Genomic DNA, 18115 nt, shown 5'->3' on the forward strand with positions numbered 1-18115 from the left:
CGTGCACGTACTTGTTTCTGTATCCCGTACGCGTGTATGGTGTCCCTCCTGCTTGGCGACTGAGATGCATTGAAATCTGTGAGTATATTTTCTCCCACCCTGACCGGAGAGGGAGAACAGGGATTTTCGAGGTCAGAATCTCTCGACACGAGGGACTTTCCTTTCCTTTCCAATCTCTGGACCTGGGTATGCGCCTTGAGCCTCGCTGCTTTCAACCCGAGAATGCTCCTGCACGTGAACCGCAGTTGCTATTTTTGGCGGCGGACGGAAGAAGGAATAAAGCCCGCCACCACGTATTGTTACCGTATTCTCCGCTTAACGTCTGAAGCCCCTCCACCGCAATTCAATAGACCGGTTCCCCCCTTGATTATGCTACAAATTCATAGCATTAAAGAAATATATCACGCATACAAGTAGCTATATATGTACACATGTACCTAGGTAGTACGCAGTACGCAGTATGTAGTATAGAGTACAGGGATAGAGTATTAGGTATATATGGTTATGACATATAACATATAACATGACCCCAGCAATCATCACCGCCAAGGAATCACTGGCAGAAACCACCCGCTCAGAATCACCAGGATCAAAAATCACCGGCAGAAATTACATTGCGTTTCACTGCGCAAACATGCCCAGCCGCCTCGTCGCGGCCTCGAGGAAGGAGATGGCGCTCTGCGCGCCCGCGTTGTTCTCGCGCAGGCTCTCGAGCAGCTTCAGGCACTGGCGCAGCTGGTGCAGGCACGGGGCGCGCACCTCGTAGCTGGGCGACTGCAGGCCCGAGACGTGCGTGAAGCCCGCGACCACGATGTACGAGACGCTGGTCGACGGGAGGAGCGGGATCAGGCCGTGCACCACGAGTCGTTGGGCCACCGTCGTGATGGCGCACGCGGCCTGCGCGGAGATGGTGCGGAAGTTGAGTATCTTCTCCCCCGGGGAGGAGGTTGGGCCGGGGGCAAGAGGTGTTGTTGTCGTGGGGTTGGTAGAGGTAGAGGTAGATGAGGAGGAGGAGGTGTTGGTGGTAGTGGTGGAAGAAGAAGAAGAATCAGAAGAAGACGAGGACGATGCGCCTGCCCCACCAGGGTTGCGCGGGAACATCTGCGGCGCGTACAGGATCGACAGCACCGTGCAGAAGAACATGTGGAACAGGCTGATGTGGACGTCGACGGCGTCGTCGACGGCCGAGCGCGCCGGGTTCTGCGCCTCGTGCGGCAGCTGCGTCAGCATCGCCTCCAGCTCGTCCTCCTGCCACTTCATCTTGTGCTGGTCGACGTCCTCGCCGCGCGGGATCAGGTAGCTGCGCTTGTTGGGGTCGTCGGCGTCCCACCCGTGGTTCGACGTCTGGTACTGCAGCCCCAGGATGTTCTCGAAGCACGCCGACAGCTTGCACATGTTGACGCACATGACGGCCAGGAGGCGTTGCTTGTTGGTGTCGCGCAGCAGACTGTGTTCGTCGCCCGGCCACCGCACCGTGGGCGGCAGCATGGCGATCTCAAAGTCGTCCTCGCTCAGCACCGGCACCGTCGCCCCGTCGTTGGGCGCCTTGCACGGGATGTGCACCGACAGCGTCACCTGCTGGGCCAGCATGAACACGCACCACCACAGCCGCTTGCGCAGCCGCTTCGACGCCGCCGAGTCCGAGCCGGGACCCGTGTCAATGGTCATCGGGTCATAGTGCAGGTTGATCGAGTAGGCCGTCGAGATGGCCATGTCGATCCACCGCCAGTTGTCCTTGTACATGGCCCCCGACGTGCAATAGGCCATCAGGAGCAGGGACTGGATGGTGACGATCTTGTCGCTGTCAAAGTCGTACTTGCAGAGTAACTAGACATGAAACGTCAGGATCCGGTACAACCATTTCCGAGCATCCTCCCCATGCTTTCTCTTCCGGTCTTCAGGAATGTTTGTTCAAACTCACCCTGACTTTCTCGACAAATTCCTTGGTGGCTTCCGACCTTGACGAGTATCCCGCACTGAGCAAATACTCTCCATCCACAAACGCCGTGCCCGCGAGCATGAGCGCTTGAAAAAGCGTCAGGCTCAATTGACCCGTCGATGCATCGCCCGAGGCCACGGTGCTTGCCAGCTCATGCACATTGACGAGTGGGAGGAAGGGATAGACATGCTCGATAAAGGCGTTGAGGAGTTCTTCTCGGAGCTGCGTCGACGGGATCTGCAGCGCCCCTTGCGAGGTCAGATAGGCCAGGTCCGTGGCAGAGATGCAGTTGAGAGGAGGCTTGATGAAGCCCGGCACGGCGGCCAAGTCGACGATCGACTCTCCCAGCGACGGTCTCGAGGGGCGGGAGCTCTGCGAGGGAGACTTGTACCAGTCGCTCGTGGGCGGCTGTCGAGGCTCTTGTTCTGTGGTTCCTGCTACAATCACACCAGCTTTTTTTTTTTAGCTCATTTGCTTGTTACTGCAAGGTGATTCACGACGTACCAGCCAGCCCGCAGGCATATTGGTACAGGCGACTGCGAGCATTGCGAGGCTGGCCCGTGAGCCCGTCGATGTCCCCCCTTCCATTGTTGTGCTCTCCGTTTGGCTCCGCTGCCTCTAGAGGTTTCGGCTTGGTAAATCCATTCCCACTGGTGGAAGTCAGTTGAACCTGGATAGAGAGAGAGGAACCTTTCTGGGGAACACAACGAAGGCCACCTCACGCTTTGTTCCCGATTCTATCCGGGATAATACAATCCACCCGATCCAATTTACAATTTGTGCATGGTGCCCCCGTGTATACAAAGTCGCACCGGACCTTGCGTGCTCTGCACGACCGACAGGCCTTGGACGCCCGCTTTGCTGTCTTGTTCCGGGGCTGGCGTGGTTTGGGGGTGTCCTCGGCACAGGGCACAGGTTGCGGGACTGACGAAGTCTCGGCAAATTTAAAGAAATCTAGCAAGTTGTCTGCGGACATGTTTTGTCATACGACAAGAGAGAGGGGGGCGGCCCTTGCTTCGGAACTGGAGGGGGGAAGTTGTCTTTCTCTTGCTAGCCTGCTTTGTGAGGTTCTGGGGGAGAGTAGGAAAGGGTCGAGATTAATAGAGGGGACCGTGGGCCGAGTTTGTTTCTGTTACGACTCGTTACCGGCTCTCCCCCACATTTGGCAAAATTGAAGGTGGTTGTGGAGTACTGATTTCTGAGCTGGGGGAGCACGGGAGGCAGAATTTGTACCGATCTGGTTAGTCCATGTTTGATTAGGTAATTTTTTAGTGGAGCGACAACCAGCTGGTATAGAATGGGCTAAAACAATACAACGAGAGAGAGACTGCGTCTCCCTCGCACCATTCACTAGACGCTCCCTCTCGACGACCCGTGAGCCATTGTCAAAATACTCTGTCTGCCATGGCCATCATCTCGCATCCCAACCATGTCGCGGTCTCGGTACCGGATGCTGCCAAAGCGGCCGAGTTCTACACCCAAGTCTTGGGCCTCAAGGTCCTGGTGCCAGATAACACTATGAATGCCGAAGACGCTGGTGGCGTGCCTCGGAAAAGTGTGTGACCCTCGTGATCGGTATGTTGAAGTTGTCTGGACCCTGGAACTAACACCGCCCAGTTTATGGCGAGGAGCTGCAGCGAGTTCGGTCAATTATCCTCACTGCTTCAAACGGGATCGGCTTCGAAATCTTCGAATTCGTTGCACCAAAATATAATGGGGCACAGCAAAGACCCGAATGGGGCCCAGACAGTTACACACGAGGCGGCTTCTTCCATGTCGGGTTTGTCGTTGCAGACATCGACGAGACGGTGGAGGCGTGCGAGAGGTTGGGAGGCAAGCTGGTTGGCGAAAAGGTCCATCCGGTGCCTGGGGAGGCTGCCCTATACATGCAGGACCCATGGGGAAACATTATTGAGCTCATGACTTGTGGATTTGACCAGATGTTCTCCCAGGTGATTAGCGCGGGTAGATAAAAGCGTACCGGCACCACTGTACGTCAACCATAGATGACCTGTTCAGCGCTGAGGCCTGTCCACTGCGATCCCATGCCAGTAGTCCCCCTAAAAATCCCAATCCCTTGCACCATTGTTCGCTTGAGTTGAATGTACAATTTTGATACAACAAACGTTGGCTAAGCAACAGCCATGTGTGGAAGGCATATAATCATAGTCTCAGCGTCGGATCGGTCAACGATGTTGCACAATCAAAGTCGAACATATCGTCTAGGAAATTGAGATCGCGAAATCCACCCACTGTACCTCCGGGGGACATGGGCATTCGATGATCATCGGCCATGGACGCGAGCTCTTGTGAGAAAAAATCAAAAAATGGATCTGTGGATCCGAGATCGGGCAGTTGCGCTGTGGCGGGATGGTCGTTTTCGGGCACGACTTGAGTCTTTGGCTGCAGTGCATTGTTCATGACCGGAGACACCTGGTGAAATAGCACGTAAGCTTCCACGGTCATCCCTGCGGTTGTGATGAGGATTTACCTGCGGAGAAAGCGGACCCGAGTTGCAAGGCTGCTCTTGTGTAAAATCATGCAGTTGATGACCGGGGGTTGAATCTGCATCACTCCCGACGTACGGAGCAAAGCATTGCTGCTCGGCGGTGGAGATGACTAGGTCTGCGAACTCGGGACACGAGCGCCGGAAGGCAGGTAATACTTTGAAGCTGGACGGATCACAGACGATGGACTTCAGGGAAGGCTCCATTTCAAAATCCGACATATCCGACTTAAGCGTCAACAGCTGGTGTGGGCGGAGGCCGTGAGCGTTGATTCGCATGTTCCGGGTCAGAGCCCAGATGAGCCTCTCTTCGTCGTATTTCGGAAACCCGACAATTAGCCGGTCGCGCAGTTCAGGCCTGTTCGGTATCAGTAATCAGGTCACTATCCCATCACGCATAGCCGCAATGACATCCGCCAATCGACCAGTATCTGCAACTCACCATACGATTCCATCCACGAAGCAGGAGTGCTGGAGGAGAAGCTGGGATTTGGTCGGACGCTGCCATCGAGGGAACTGCGACCAGTTTTCGATTGTCGGAAAGATGAGAAACTGCAAAGGCGGATGAGTCACGAATCTTGCACGGCCCATCTGAGGTCATGACCTACTAGGTAGTATCTGTAAATCGTCCAAAAAATTGCCACAAACTCAATGTCGGAGAAGAATCTGTCCCTGAATCGATACATTCCCCGGAATGCACACAGGGCAGCAGCACGGTGATGACGGCTTCGTTCGCTGAGATTGGGGAGAAGATCTTCATCCAACGTTGCTCGGGATGATGGAGAAGGCCACGGATGCCCGTAGACGAGTGCGGCGTAAATATCCTGCATCAACGTTTTGGACCTCACCGTTCGATCTACTTCTTCTGCAGGGGAAACCGTCAGCACGCCCGTACCAGACAAAAAGCAGGTAGCAGGTAGCTGTACTCACCAACTGTGGACTGGAACGTGTAGTTGGAGTAGTCGATGAGGAGTTGTATGTTATTGTTGCCGTAGCCGTGCTGGATTTTCCAAGCCATGAAAGATTCGAGGAAGTCATTCACGGATATATCGTCTCCGATGTCTTTGGTCTGAAACCCTGTATCCTTGGCCACCTGGAAAAACATGGAGGTCCTCGTCATAAACCAGGGTACATCTTCGTGCAGGACTTTGGAGGTGGTCACTGAGGTGGCCGAGGGAGAGGAATAGTCCGATGGCGGGGGAAAGTTGTCTGTGCCGCGCATCGGACTGCCCCCCAGCACGGATGAAGGAGGGGTTCTGGCAGAGGTGGACATGGTGGCTTGATCCGATCGATCGTGGGCACCGTGCATCAGCACGATGGCATCAAGCCTGGACTGTTGCCATGCAATCTGGTTTTTGTAACGGTTGTTCTCCTCCATCAGCTTTTTCAGGACTTCAAGCTGGTCACTTCTTGCGAGGAGGCGCAGGTAGCCCAGTTCGGCCTCGCTCTCCTTGAACTGACTCCGATAATTTCGTTGGTTGATTCTATCCAGCCTCCTCTTCCTTTCCAGCTGCTTCTCCGTGAGCCTCTCCTTCCACTTTGAGTGCATGTTGGCCATAGTTGGTGATGAGCTGAGGGACAATTGAGAGGGGTGGGTTGTTGAAGGAGAATTGATCTCGAGAGTATGTGAGTGTGTGTGTGTGTGTATGTGTTTTACAGGCGTGGGGTGGATGGTTCTTGGTGTTGACGGGAGAGAGCTGGGGGAAATTTCTGAAAAATATGCTAGCGACATGTGAGGATATCGATTTCATGCTCCGGACCACGCACGGGACAGGTGATCCTGGTGACGCCCCGCGTTCCCCGGGCATGGCGATGCGGGACTGGGGCTGCGCAAGCGTGAAGGATTTGATTTGTCTCACGGGGGACGGATGAAGGGGAGTGGAAGCGGCACTTGACCCGAAGTGAGAAGGAGACTAGAGGTGGCGGTCTGAGCAGGGGACGGGCAGCACCATCAGGGTTCCATGCGACCCAGCAGCCTGGGCCCTGGGCCCTGCGTCCAAGTGGTCGGCCACCTGCCGACAGCCTCCAGAGGGTGCCTTTGAAAGGGGTGACCACCAGTACCAACAAGTCCAAGTACATGTATAATTTCAGGCACTGGCCCCCTCTCTTTCCCCTCTCCTTCAACTTCTTCTAGAGGTCAGTGGTCACTGTTCAAAGGTAAGTTACCTAGTCACACTAGCTAAGAGTTCCACGAGCAACAAGGATCGTACAAAGAACTAACCAGACGCCACCCATTATCGAGGACAATGGAGGACCATTGAGCAATCTTTGAGTCTAACCCAGGTTGTGATGGCTCCTCTCCATTTTAGTCCAGCTAAGGTTGTTCCGTGTTTTGGTCCGGGCAGAGCAGGTTACAAGTACACAGCAGTGTGGAAGGCTCTGACCATGCGCAAAGGTCACTCCACTCTAACCTTGGGAGCAAACTTCAAACTCCAGCAAAACCCCAGCAAACATCTGGGTGGGTGTCTCGAGGCTACCGAGTCACCTAGAGCGGAGACCCCGGTTGAGAAGGTCCAAGGCCCAAAGCCTATTGAGGAGAAAGATGACCATGCAGCTGCTCCCTGATCTCCCCAGTCCAAATTATCCTCCTGCCCGCCCTCCCCCCCCTTTCCAAGTTTGTGAGGGGTAAGGGACAGGGAGCACGAGGCACCTGACTCCCTTTTTGTTAGGTGTTACTGGGGACCAGGTAGGCTGCGGCCTACTGCTTGTGCTTGTCTTTGAGGCTAGTGAGGCTGCACTTACTGGTACCCGTACCTCCCCAGTCTGGCTGTCCGGCTCCCTGGGCTTTGGCTCTTGTGCTGCCCAACTGTCGCCCTCGCGACCTTCCCCTTCGTACATATGTAGTTGTACTTGTACTTTGCCCAACTGTGAACAAGTCACAGGTTCCACGTCCCGCCGAGGCAGAAAGTGGCTGCCTTGGCACCAATTCGCCCACTTGAATCGTTCGCCACTTCAATCTTCCCGCTCTTTTGTACCTCAGGTGTCGTTCGTCTTTTGTCTTTTCCAAATCCTCGCTGTCCTCCCCCCCCCCCCCCCCCCCCCCTCCCCCCAGAAAAATTGTATAGCCATGTCTGAACAAACTGAGACGGCCGACGCTCAGGCTCGTGGCATCAAACGAGTCCGGCAAGCGTGCTCAACCTGCAGGTACCACGCTCGCCTTCTCGAGTGATGATGCCTTTTGGCTAAGTTTGTCCGCAGGCGCAAAAAAGTTCGCTGTTCCGGAGAGAGACCGAGTTGCTCATTCTGCGAGCGCTTGAACCAGGAATGCCACTATCTGGGCGACACCAATTGGGGTGATATGGATCCTACGGTATATCGAAACAATTCAACATACTCAAAAGAGGTATTGGACGTTCAGATTCCCTTCTCGAGACATGTCATAACTCGCGCGTCGTCTAGGATGATGTTTTGGCCCGACTGGGTTCCTTGGAAGCCAAGGTATCTCAGCTTACCAGCCTAAATTCGTATGTGGCTTCCTCCCCCCTAACCCCAAACCCCCAAGAGACAGAGAGAGAGAGAGAGAGAGTGTGTGTGTGTGTGTAGCTCTAGCACATGGCTGAACTCGACCTTGCAGCTGTATACCCATGCTTGTGAATGCTCTGGCACAACAGCAGGGCATCTCCACTGGTTCTGGCAAGGATATACGCCCTCGCAGCGTATGCAGCGATAAGCCACGTTCTCCTGAAGGCACCAACCCACGAAGTCCTGGTCAACCGTAAGTCCACAACCCTTCGCTTGAATGCAATCTCCCCTCTTTTCTGACGGCACAGAAATTACAAGCATCTTCCTCCGAAACCGGTATTATTGAGGGCTTACGACACTTTCTTCTTGCGTTGTCATAATCAGCCGTATGCATTTTTTCATGAAGCCAAATTTCGTCAGAAGCTTGAGGATGACACTTGGCCGGATTACCTGCTTTTTGCCTTTTTGGCCGCTGCCATGCGATACTCTAGTGACCCCTACTTTCACGGCAAGCATGCTGAGGCACGAGATGGATATGCTATGAGGTCGTGGGAATTGATTGTCACGGCTGGTTATGCTCTAGATGAAGCGGCAGATACGGCAATTGTCCAAGCACTCGCCCTGGTGTCAGTGATTGATTCAGCTGGTAAGAGCCCCTACCTTTTGCCTTACCGACCGTTTCTAAACTGGAATAGCTGGACGCAGACGTGCCGCGTGGGTCAAGACTGGCCTTGCCGTACGGATCAGTCAAGATCTTCACCTTATGCGAGAACCCGACCCTGCACTTCCCATCGTGGATCAAGAGGAGCGGCGCCGATTATTCTGGTCCGTCTATCTGCTCGACCGCTTTGTTGCTTGCTCCAGACAACGACCTTCAGTGATACTTGACGCCGACTGCCAGGTACAATTACCGTGTGATGAAACCCACTTTCGCCAGATGATTCCACAGAAGACGGATTTTCTCAACAATGTGGGCGCTCTCAATGAGCAGTCAACCTACCGACCCGGGCAATTCGCCCTCGTGGTCCTCATGGCACGTACGTTAGGTCGCTGTGCTCGGTATATGCTCGATACTCCAGAGACGAGTCACGAAGCGCCGCCTTGGAACCCCCAGTCCGAGCATGTGGCCATAAGCTCTAGCTTACTGTTCTTCGAGTCTTGTCTGGATACTGGCGCTCCATTTAACGAGCTAATTCGCCAGCATAGCCTCAAGGACGACGGGAGCACCGATCCCCAAGTGGCAGGGCACATGATCTTCTCCCGCATGATCTTTCACCTCTGCCACTGCCTCCTCGCTCATCCCTTTACCCTTCGCATGCGCAGTGATGCCACTGCAGCAAAAACACCGACGACATGGTTTGCGCGGACGTTGAAGCTAGGCCTCGAACACGCCGGTCATCTGACAATGGTATTTGGAGCGGCAAAAGACGTCGGATTTCAAGCCTCGACTTCTTTTTACGGCTACTGTCTTCTGGTGGCGGGCAGCATTCATGCGCTGTACACCAACGCCGACAACGTCGAGCTTTCACAGAACTCGATGAACTTCCTCAATTCCACTCTCGCCTATCTAGATGACATTGGCAAATACTGGAACAACACGAGACTCATGGTTAGTATATCTTTTTGATCATCCTGCACTCGCGCTGATCCCTTTGGAACAGGCATCGGGTCTCCGGACTTTCTGGTCCATCAGTTCCAGATACGCAGGGTTACTCGCACCAGAACCCCTGTCTACACCACTCGATACTTCGGATCTACGAAATTTATGGTCCGTGTTGGACTATGGAGTCATGTCCGACCCAGAGAAGACCCTTTCGAGATCTGTCAATGATCCCTCGGCACGCTCGCACTGGGAAACTTCCCCAGCGGGGGCAGCGTCTCAACCCGATTCCACTGTGACCAGAGGCACTTCACGTGGACCCCAAGCATCCATCGACCACATCTCTCCGGCTAGAGATACGGTCTTGTCTTCGGATATGCACCTGCCCCTGCCTCCGTTCTTCTCCTTCTTTAATGAGACGCAAAATGGTGGAGATTTCATGGCCGAAGAGGATAACACTTTTATGACGCTGGGCAATGGTACATTTACGGGCCCCCAGCCGTCTTTGTCAACTATTCATTGATATATATCACTTGGTCACCCGTCACAAACAGCCTTGTGGCTGGGTGGTTCCGGCATAAAGGGGAAAGACGCGGCGTTAACGTAGGTTCACAGCGACGTGAAAATGGTATTCACAAGATCGATGGGACGCCCAATGTCGAAACGTCAATTCCTCCCTTCTTTCCATCGATCCCTTCCTGGACCAAGCGCTGATGTATGCCGGCCTTGCCCTGAGTGCGGGCTCATGGACCCTTACGGGAGATTCATACTGTGTTCTTTAGTTAGTCACACAGTATCTTTGACGACACGAAAAATCACCAGACATACTTAATAATGATGGTCTTCGGTTCGGTATAAGCTCGAAGCACCTATTCTCGTCAGCAGGCCAGCATTTGACTGATTGAGGAAGCGTCTCACGTAGGAACCAAATTCTCTGCCAATGCCAGAAGCCTTCTTGCCGCCAAAGGGGACTTGTAAATTCATCTGACGCAGTGAGCAAAGACGTGGACAGAACTCGAGTTTGTGGAAGAAGGAAACTGAGACACATACCACACTGACACAGTTGATGCCGACGACGCCAGAATCGATTTTGGCCGACACCCGAAGTGCCCGGTTAATATCTGTGGTGAAGACGCCTGCCATCAGGCCATACTCGGTGTCGTTGGCCAGGTCGACGACCTCGTCTTCGGTCTCAAAGGTCTGGACCACGGCGACGGGGCCAAAGACTTCCTCGCGTAGGACCTGCGCGTCAGGTTTGGGATCGACAAAGACGGTCGGCTCGATGAAACAACCCGTGTTTGACAGCGTGTTTCCACCCACGACCAGGCGTGCCTCGTCCTTGCCCCGCTCAATCATCTTCTTGACGCGTGTAAAGGCAATGTCATCAACCAGTGGTCCGTATGAGACATCCGGGTCCTGAGGATCGCCAAAGTCCTTGACCGCATCCTTCAGCCTCTGCACGTATTTCTGGGTGAACTCTTCGGCCACGGACTTTTGTACGTACACCCGCGACGCCGCGACGCACATTTGGCCCGTGCGGGTAAGGATACCGTTGCTGGTCCACGTGACGGCATTGTCGATGTTGGCGTCTCCAAAGACTACGGCGGGGCTTTTGCCTCCTGGAATCGTAATAAGCAGGGGTCAACGGTGTGATTTCGAAGCGAGAGGAGGGAAAGAACACTAGGCTTACCCAACTCCAAAGTCACTCTTTTCAGGTTACTCTCAGCAGCCAAGATCTGGATCTTTTTCCCCGTGGGGACCGACCCCGTGAACGAGACCTTGCGGACGCGCATGTGGGAGGCCAAGATGGCGCCGGTGCTCCCAGGACCGGTGAGGACCTGGACGACGCCGTCGGGGATGCCGGCGAGTTTGAACAGGGGCGCTATGGCCAGCGAGCCGAGAGGTGTCTTCTCGGACGGTTTGATGATGATGACGTTGCCGGTCGCGAGGGCTGGACCGACCTTGAGGATCATGGTCGAGACGGGGCCGTTGAACGGGCAGATGCCCACGCAGACACTGTGGGTGAGTTGTTATTAGCTATTGTCTTTTTTTTTTCTCTCGATTCAAGTGACGCCAGTCAAGGTCGCATGCGGCATACGTACCCCAGAGGTTCATGGCGGACCAGTTTAACGAAGCCGTCGTCGGCAGGGAAATAGTCGCCGTTCTGTTTATCGCACCAGCCGGCTATAGAGACACATGATGAGAAATGAATCAAAAATTTTCTTGGACAGCTCCCTTTCCTCACAGGTATCAAAGCAGCGCAGCCGCAGCCGCAAGGACATCATTTAATATGGGCGGTCGGTTGGTGTAGGTAGGCAGGATACGTACCAAAATACCGCAACGTGTTCACAATGTAATTCTTTTCACGCTTCGGGATCAGCGAGATGGGCACGCCCGACGACAGCGAGTCCAGCCGCAGGATGTCCTCGAGATGCTCCTCCACCAGGTCGGCCAGCCGGTTGATGAGCTGGCTGCGCTGCAGCGACGTGATGCGGCTCCATTCGCCATTGAACGCGGCCTCGGCGTGCTTGACGGCGCGGTCGACGTCGTCGCGCCCGGCGACGGGGATGTGCTCGGTCACGACGGACCCGTCGGTAGGGTTGAGGAGGGTGAGTGTCGCGGGCTCGCTCGATGGCACGTACTCGCCGTTGATGTAGTGGTGTCTCAGGTCCGCGACCGCGGGGACTTTGTAAGTGGTCGCCATGGCTTGGAATTAAATTTCTCTATTGATGGGAGCCAGGGGGCTGGCTGGTCTTTTTGCTTCAGGGGTTTCTTGGTCCTGCTACGCTGTAGGTAGGTACTGACTGGTATAGGTATAGGTAAGAGGTTACTGGTTACAAGACCCCCCTCTAAGCAACACGCCCGCATTCACTTCACGATTTGCTGGAGAGACAGGGACCACAAGCCCTAAGGAGAGACAAATACACACAAACCCAAGCCCATATTTTCCCTTCCCCATCCCCCGCTTCCACCACCACCTACCCATCCACCCCCTTTATCCAAGAACTCGCAGGTTCCCAGGTTCGGTAGGTACGGTGCCCTACGAGATGTCTCGAAAACCTACTCCCAACTCCCCTCCTCCCCCGGTCCCGCGCCTCAACGTCCGGAAAAAGGAGCATGACTAGCCCGTCTCTGGGGTAAAGCTCGGGGGTACCAGGGACAACCGGTGGGCGATAAAAATTCATCACGTGGCATGTGGAGATGATCGCGGGGGACAGCCTCGGAAGGTTCGGCTCCCTGCAGAAAAACGAGTCGTAAGCGCGGAATCTGGGATGCGACGGGGGATCGTGGGGTCCCACCTCGGTTGGCCCGAAGGTCTCCATCCATCTAGGATCCATACCCTGGTAAGTCCGAGTTAAGTAGGCAAGTAAGAGGGTTTGACGCTAGTTACACACTACACGTACCTCGTAGTATGTGTACCTACTCGTATACCGAGTAACTCGTCGACACACGAGCGAGGCATCTGTGTTTTAAAACGCGTGCTTGTAATGCCTAATGTTGACCACCAGCGAGCAAGCACGCAAAAGCTTCTAGATCCCAAAAGAAACCCCCGGAAGCCACGTATTCCCGCGTCCCGTGCATTACCACTTCCTCGGGTCATTATCCATTGTCTCAGTGTCTCCAACGAGGTATTTTGCACAATCTTTGGAGATGCATATGCCTGGAGCGGTCTGTTCTGTTCCCGAGAACCAAGTTACAGAGTCGAGGAAAAGTTATCAACGCGTGTGACCACCGCCAGACCGTCTTCTACGGAACGAGTAGGGACGACATCGTGCTAGGTCACGTGACTGTGACCAGGGGTCCGAGCCCGCTGTACCACGGTATTGTTGTTAGTTGCATGAGACCTCGTCATCTACTCTCGAATGAAATACCTCGTAGCGTCGTGGGAGCCGGGGCTCTTTGGGGATGATCTGATCCCTACGAGTAGTTTCTCACCTCCATCCATGGCATGTACTCGGTAGCAAGCAAGTAAATTACCGATTTGCCGGCTATGTGTCTGACGGTCATTACAATTATCTTGGCAATACTACCCTCTAAGGGGGTCACAGCCTTGTTTGCCGGCACGACGACGCAGACGTGTAGACAGTGTCATTCAGTCCTGAGAAGGACGGGTTGTAGTATGAGCAACGTCTTGAGAATTTTCAAGAAGATATTCTACAGCAATCACCAAGAGATGATGATGTGGAAGACAAAAGGCCCCAAGGCAACCAGCCAACCAATTTGCAAACTCAGTCACGGGGAGGGGGAAGGTCCCGCCCGTATCACCCGTGCAAGAGCCGATGCTGGTCTAGCAAGCCCACCTCAGTCAAGGGGAATATTGCTCCACGATATGCCGAGACTTGTGGTTTCTACTGACTGGAACCTAGGTACTAATGTGACTTGGAAATTTTTTCTGAGAGAAAAGTCATAATTCGGTGGGGTGCACCAATAGAAGAGAGGTAATCCGATTTCCCGCATAATAGTCAACACAGGCAAGGACGGACTGCGAGAGACAGAGAGAGAGAGAGAGAGAGAGAGAGAGAGAGAGATCTGTGATAGAGAGAGTGTGTGTACGTAAGGGAGGAAAACAAAAGAGAGCAAAGTCACTCAAGTCACCCATCATCCATTCCAATATGGCGTCAAAATCAGTCGGCAAACTTCTCACGCACATCTCGAGACGGAAAACGGGCACCGTGGCGACTCTCACCATCTCCCGCCCGGACAAGCTCAACGCCCTGTCCTCGCACATCATGAGGGAGATCCCCAAGACCGTGTCCGAGGTGGTGCAGCAAAACAAGGACCTCCTCGCCGTCGTGCTGACCGGACACGGCACCAAGGCGTTCGTCGGCGGCGCTGACATCAACGAGATGGCCACGCTGACCACGCCCGAGGTCGGCCGGGCCTTCATCACCACCATGCACCACGCCTGCAAGTCGCTGCGTGAGTGCCCCGTCCCCGTCATCGGGCGTCTCAACGGGTACACGCTCGGCGGGGGGCTCGAGCTAGCCGTGTCGTGCGACTTCCGCGTCGCCAGCAGGAACGCCGTCTTCGGCATGCCCGAGGTCAAAGTGGGCGTACCCAGCGTCGTCGAGGCGGCGCTCATCACCAGCCTGATCGGCTGGGGGCGGACCCGGCGGCTGTTCTACCTCGGCGACAAGATCGGCGCCGAGGAGGCCGAGCGCTGGGGCCTCGTCGAAAAGGTGGTCGAGGACCAGGAGAAGCTGGACGAGGCCGTCGAGCAGTGGCTGGTCGAGCTGGAGGAGTGCGGCCCGCGCTCCATCAAGATCCAAAAGGAGATGATGCGGCGGTGGGAGAACGTCACCATGGAAGAAGCCATCAGGAACTCGATCGACTTTTTCGGCCGCTCGTTCGAGACCGAGGAAGGCAGCGGCGGCGTCTCGGAACCGCAGAGGATGACTCGCGAAGTCCTGGCGAAGCTGGCCGCGAGGAAGTCAAAGTTGTAGATCAAAACGGGGGGGATTCGATAAAGGGCAGGGCAAGGCAGGGGCAGCACGTTGGTCAGTTTCGAGGAAATTCACACTATAGCATATGGCTTTGTCCGTATGGAAATTGAAGGGCAACCGAACACTACATCTCCTGCTATTCGGCAAGGAAGTTTCAAATATACCTATATCCACCTATGGAGGTATATATCGAGGCTGGCAGGACGCTCTACTGTAGCATAAACCATCTCGGGAGATGGATGCAGTCCTCCGATCTCACTTCCTTGGGTTGTGTATACGAGGTAGAAAGTACGGCAGGCGAAATCCCACTTTCGATTCAGAAGTGGTGGATAGCAATAGATACCCAGATACCCAGATCTCCAGCTCCAGCTCTCCATCCTCTCCAGCCTCCCCCCGACTCGCCAAGTTCATCTCGTTCATCTCGCTACGAGGTGTTTCAAGCAATGTCTAGAGGTAATATCTAGATGATTTTCCTTGGGAAGTTGTCTAGGTCGGTCTAACCAAGGGCGGGGAAAAGCCACCGGTTGGATTCCGCCGCCCTCGGTGTCTTTGGGATCCACCATCATTTGTTTCCGAAACCCGTCGTTACCATGGGTAAAGAGTGGCAACTGAATTGTCAGAAACGTGGGACTCGAACAAAAAAGGGCGGTGCGGTTTGTTTCCCAACAGCCCTTTCCCCCAATACCTGGCCATGTATGCTGGCCGACCAGTAATGCTCGGGTAGTTTGTCTCCTTCTCTTCTCTCTCTCTCTCTCTCTCTCTCCGAATTTATCACCACTGACAATCACCTGGGCGTGTATGGACGCCGATGAGTTCTCTCTATGTCGGCTGACATCCATTTGCAACCTGCCGACGTTTTTGACTTGAGAGTGTTTCACTAGACGCAGACGCGATTCCCCAGGTTTGTGGTTGGGCGGGGTTTTCCCTCTCTATCAATCATCCTTGGCTCACCCATTGGGAGACAGAAGAGAGAAGAGAAGGAGAGAAGGAAAGAAAGACTCGTCCGTACTTTGAAGACGAAACCAAATCATTCTAAATCGTTTACAAAACTTGCCTTCTTCTTGTCACTCGAAATGTCGGCGGTCAAGTTGACCCCAGTGCCCGTCGTGGACGGCGAGGCTACAACCGCCGCGGCACCTGTATCTGTACCTGCACCCCAAATCAAAGAGAAACAAGCCACCGTGCCGTTTCGGTATCAGTTCCTGGCAGGTGCTGTCGCTGGTGTTAGCGAGGTATGTTTGCTTTGGTCTGCCTTTCACTTTCTGGGTCTGTCCTTCTAAAACTTCCATTTGCAGGTTCTTGTCATGTACGCAAAGAAAACGACTTTCCCCTTCTGGGAGGTATGAGAAAGGTATTGACCAGAGGGACGATCCCCATGCAGGTATCCTCTGGATGTTATCAAAACGAGATTGTAAGTTCATCTTCTGGGAAGGGGAACCAGGGGGACGAAACCCTTTGGTGACCTTTTGGTAGAAGGCACAAGGCTATCGTCAAGTCAGTCTGCTGACGATCCCCCTTTTTATTCTCTTGGCTAGACAATTGCAGAATTCAGCCTCTAGACAGTACACTGGGATGATCGATTGTGGAAGGAAAATCTTGTACCAGGAAGGGTGAGTCTCAAGTACACCCCCTGCGGCGACCAGTTTGACCTCTCGGGTTCCTGACACAACGAGTGACTTTTTAGGATCCCGGTCTTTTACAGAGCCATCGGAGCTCCGATACTCATGGAAGCACCAAAAAGGTAAGAAGCACAACCATGTGGTTTTGGTTGCTATCTAACCCCCAGAAAGGGGGGTTGATTCACTCGATCCTCATCACGTTGTTTTCTTGATGGCTTAACGATATCATTCTTTGCAGAGCAACCAAGTTCGCCTCCAACGCCGCCTTTGGCAGCTTCTACCAGAAACTCTTCGGGCAGGAGAAGATGACGCAGCCGCTGTCGATCGTGACGGGGGCCAGCGCGGGTGTCGCCGAGAGCTTTGTCATTTGCCCCTTCGAGGTGGTCAAGCTGCGCATGCAGAACCCGGCCAACGCGAGCCAGTACAAGAACGTGGTCGACTGCGTGGGCAAGCTGGCCCGGAACGAAGGACTGTCGGTGTTTTTCCAGGGATTCGAGTGCACCATGTGGCGGTCCGTGGTGTGGAACGCCGCCTACTTTGGGTGCATCTTCCAGATCCGCGCGTTGCTGCCCAAGGCCGACACCAAGGCCGGGCAGATGACCAACGACCTGATCGCCGGCAGCCTGGGTGGCACGGCCGGCATCTTCGTCAACACCCCCTTCGACGTGGTCAAGTCGCGCATCCAGAGCGTCGCCACGTCCACGCACCAGGTCCGCAAGTACAACTGGGCCTTTCCGGCATTGGCCACCGTCATCCGCGAGGAGGGCGTCAGCGCCCTGTACAAGGGACTCGTGCCCAAGTTGGCCCGCTTCTGTCCCGGCGGAGGGATCTTGTTGGTCACGTACACGACCGTGATTGACTTTTTGACGACCATGAACAACAAAGCGAGGTCTTGATAGCGAGCAGGGGAAATGGGTAGATAGAACAACATATTTATATCGCCTTCACCAAATGTTGGCATTTTACAGATATACATTGATGCCATGCTTCATGTATATACATACCAAGGTAATCTCTCAGCCTTGTTGCCCGTTAGTCAAGCGGCCCAGCAAGCCAGCCAGTCTGTCATCAGCTCCTTCGGCTTCAACCCCCGCTCAAAACCACATTTCTACTTACATGTGCGTGTCAACAGTGTCGTACACGGAATGGACGGGTATCGTGCAATGAGTGACGGGTGACGGGCCGGAGACATCCAGGGTCCAGAGACACCGACCAAGCATACCATGACAATCAGCAGGATTTTGCGGCGCATACCTTGTACTTTGTAAGATCCTCAACTAGTTATGCTCTGCTAGGATGGTCTACGTTGGGAGTCGAGTCGGAGCACCGCATGGGGACATTCAGAATACTCGTGCAGTACACTGTACCTCATACCTCAATACCTCATAGCGAGTTAAAACAGAGTAATTCCACCACAAAGTAGCACGTACGCACGCACGCGAAATTCAAACAACCTCCCTCCTCCATCACCAAGAATGCGTCCGTCCAGAAGATATATCCGTCGTGAGCACAGTGCTGTCTGTTCGCAGCTCACCTGACCACATT

General features: G+C 54.3%; 7 protein-coding genes across 7 annotated transcripts; 4 read left to right on the forward strand and 3 right to left on the reverse strand.

Annotated features, from left to right (window-relative positions):
- Positions 1–621: 621 nt before the first annotated feature.
- On the reverse strand, positions 622–2915 carry Z517_02853 (uncharacterized protein; the record flags this gene model as incomplete). Its single annotated transcript, XM_013431961.1, has 4 exons — positions 622–1827; positions 1922–2391; positions 2444–2589; positions 2662–2915. 4 exons carry the CDS (start codon positions 2913–2915, stop codon positions 622–624), a joined length of 2076 nt encoding a protein of 691 aa, XP_013287415.1.
- Positions 2916–3343: 428 nt separating this feature from the next.
- On the forward strand, positions 3344–3912 carry Z517_02854 (uncharacterized protein; the record flags this gene model as incomplete). Its single annotated transcript, XM_013431962.1, has 2 exons — positions 3344–3494; positions 3557–3912. 2 exons carry the CDS (start codon positions 3344–3346, stop codon positions 3910–3912), a joined length of 507 nt encoding a protein of 168 aa, XP_013287416.1.
- Positions 3913–4102: 190 nt separating this feature from the next.
- Z517_02855 (uncharacterized protein) lies at positions 4103–6003 on the reverse strand (the record flags this gene model as incomplete). Its single annotated transcript, XM_013431963.1, has 5 exons — positions 4103–4372; positions 4431–4803; positions 4888–4997; positions 5054–5310; positions 5376–6003. The coding sequence occupies 5 exons, from the start codon at positions 6001–6003 to the stop codon at positions 4103–4105; spliced, it is 1638 nt and encodes a 545-aa protein (XP_013287417.1).
- Positions 6004–8029: 2026 nt separating this feature from the next.
- Positions 8030–10030, forward strand: Z517_02856 (uncharacterized protein; the record flags this gene model as incomplete). The annotated part of the gene is made up of 4 exons (XM_013431964.1): positions 8030–8160; positions 8216–8553; positions 8603–9516; positions 9569–10030. 4 exons carry the CDS (start codon positions 8030–8032, stop codon positions 10028–10030), a joined length of 1845 nt encoding a protein of 614 aa, XP_013287418.1.
- Positions 10031–10260: 230 nt separating this feature from the next.
- Z517_02857 (uncharacterized protein) lies at positions 10261–12211 on the reverse strand (the record flags this gene model as incomplete). Its single annotated transcript, XM_013431965.1, has 7 exons — positions 10261–10276; positions 10336–10376; positions 10426–10491; positions 10558–11126; positions 11198–11523; positions 11610–11691; positions 11836–12211. The coding sequence occupies 7 exons, from the start codon at positions 12209–12211 to the stop codon at positions 10261–10263; spliced, it is 1476 nt and encodes a 491-aa protein (XP_013287419.1).
- Positions 12212–14120: 1909 nt separating this feature from the next.
- On the forward strand, positions 14121–14951 carry Z517_02858 (uncharacterized protein; the record flags this gene model as incomplete). The annotated part of the gene is made up of 1 exon (XM_013431966.1): positions 14121–14951. The coding sequence occupies one exon, from the start codon at positions 14121–14123 to the stop codon at positions 14949–14951; it is 831 nt and encodes a 276-aa protein (XP_013287420.1).
- A 1073-nt stretch (positions 14952–16024) lies between these two features.
- On the forward strand, positions 16025–17466 carry Z517_02859 (uncharacterized protein; the record flags this gene model as incomplete). The annotated part of the gene is made up of 5 exons (XM_013431967.1): positions 16025–16183; positions 16247–16291; positions 16425–16561; positions 16636–16692; positions 16809–17466. 5 exons carry the CDS (start codon positions 16025–16027, stop codon positions 17464–17466), a joined length of 1056 nt encoding a protein of 351 aa, XP_013287421.1.
- Between the last annotated feature and the right edge of the window lie 649 nt (positions 17467–18115).

Source organism: Fonsecaea pedrosoi (assembly GCF_000835455.1).
Source record: "Fonsecaea pedrosoi CBS 271.37 unplaced genomic scaffold supercont1.2, whole genome shotgun sequence".
NCBI classification, from domain to species: domain Eukaryota; kingdom Fungi; phylum Ascomycota; class Eurotiomycetes; order Chaetothyriales; family Herpotrichiellaceae; genus Fonsecaea; species Fonsecaea pedrosoi.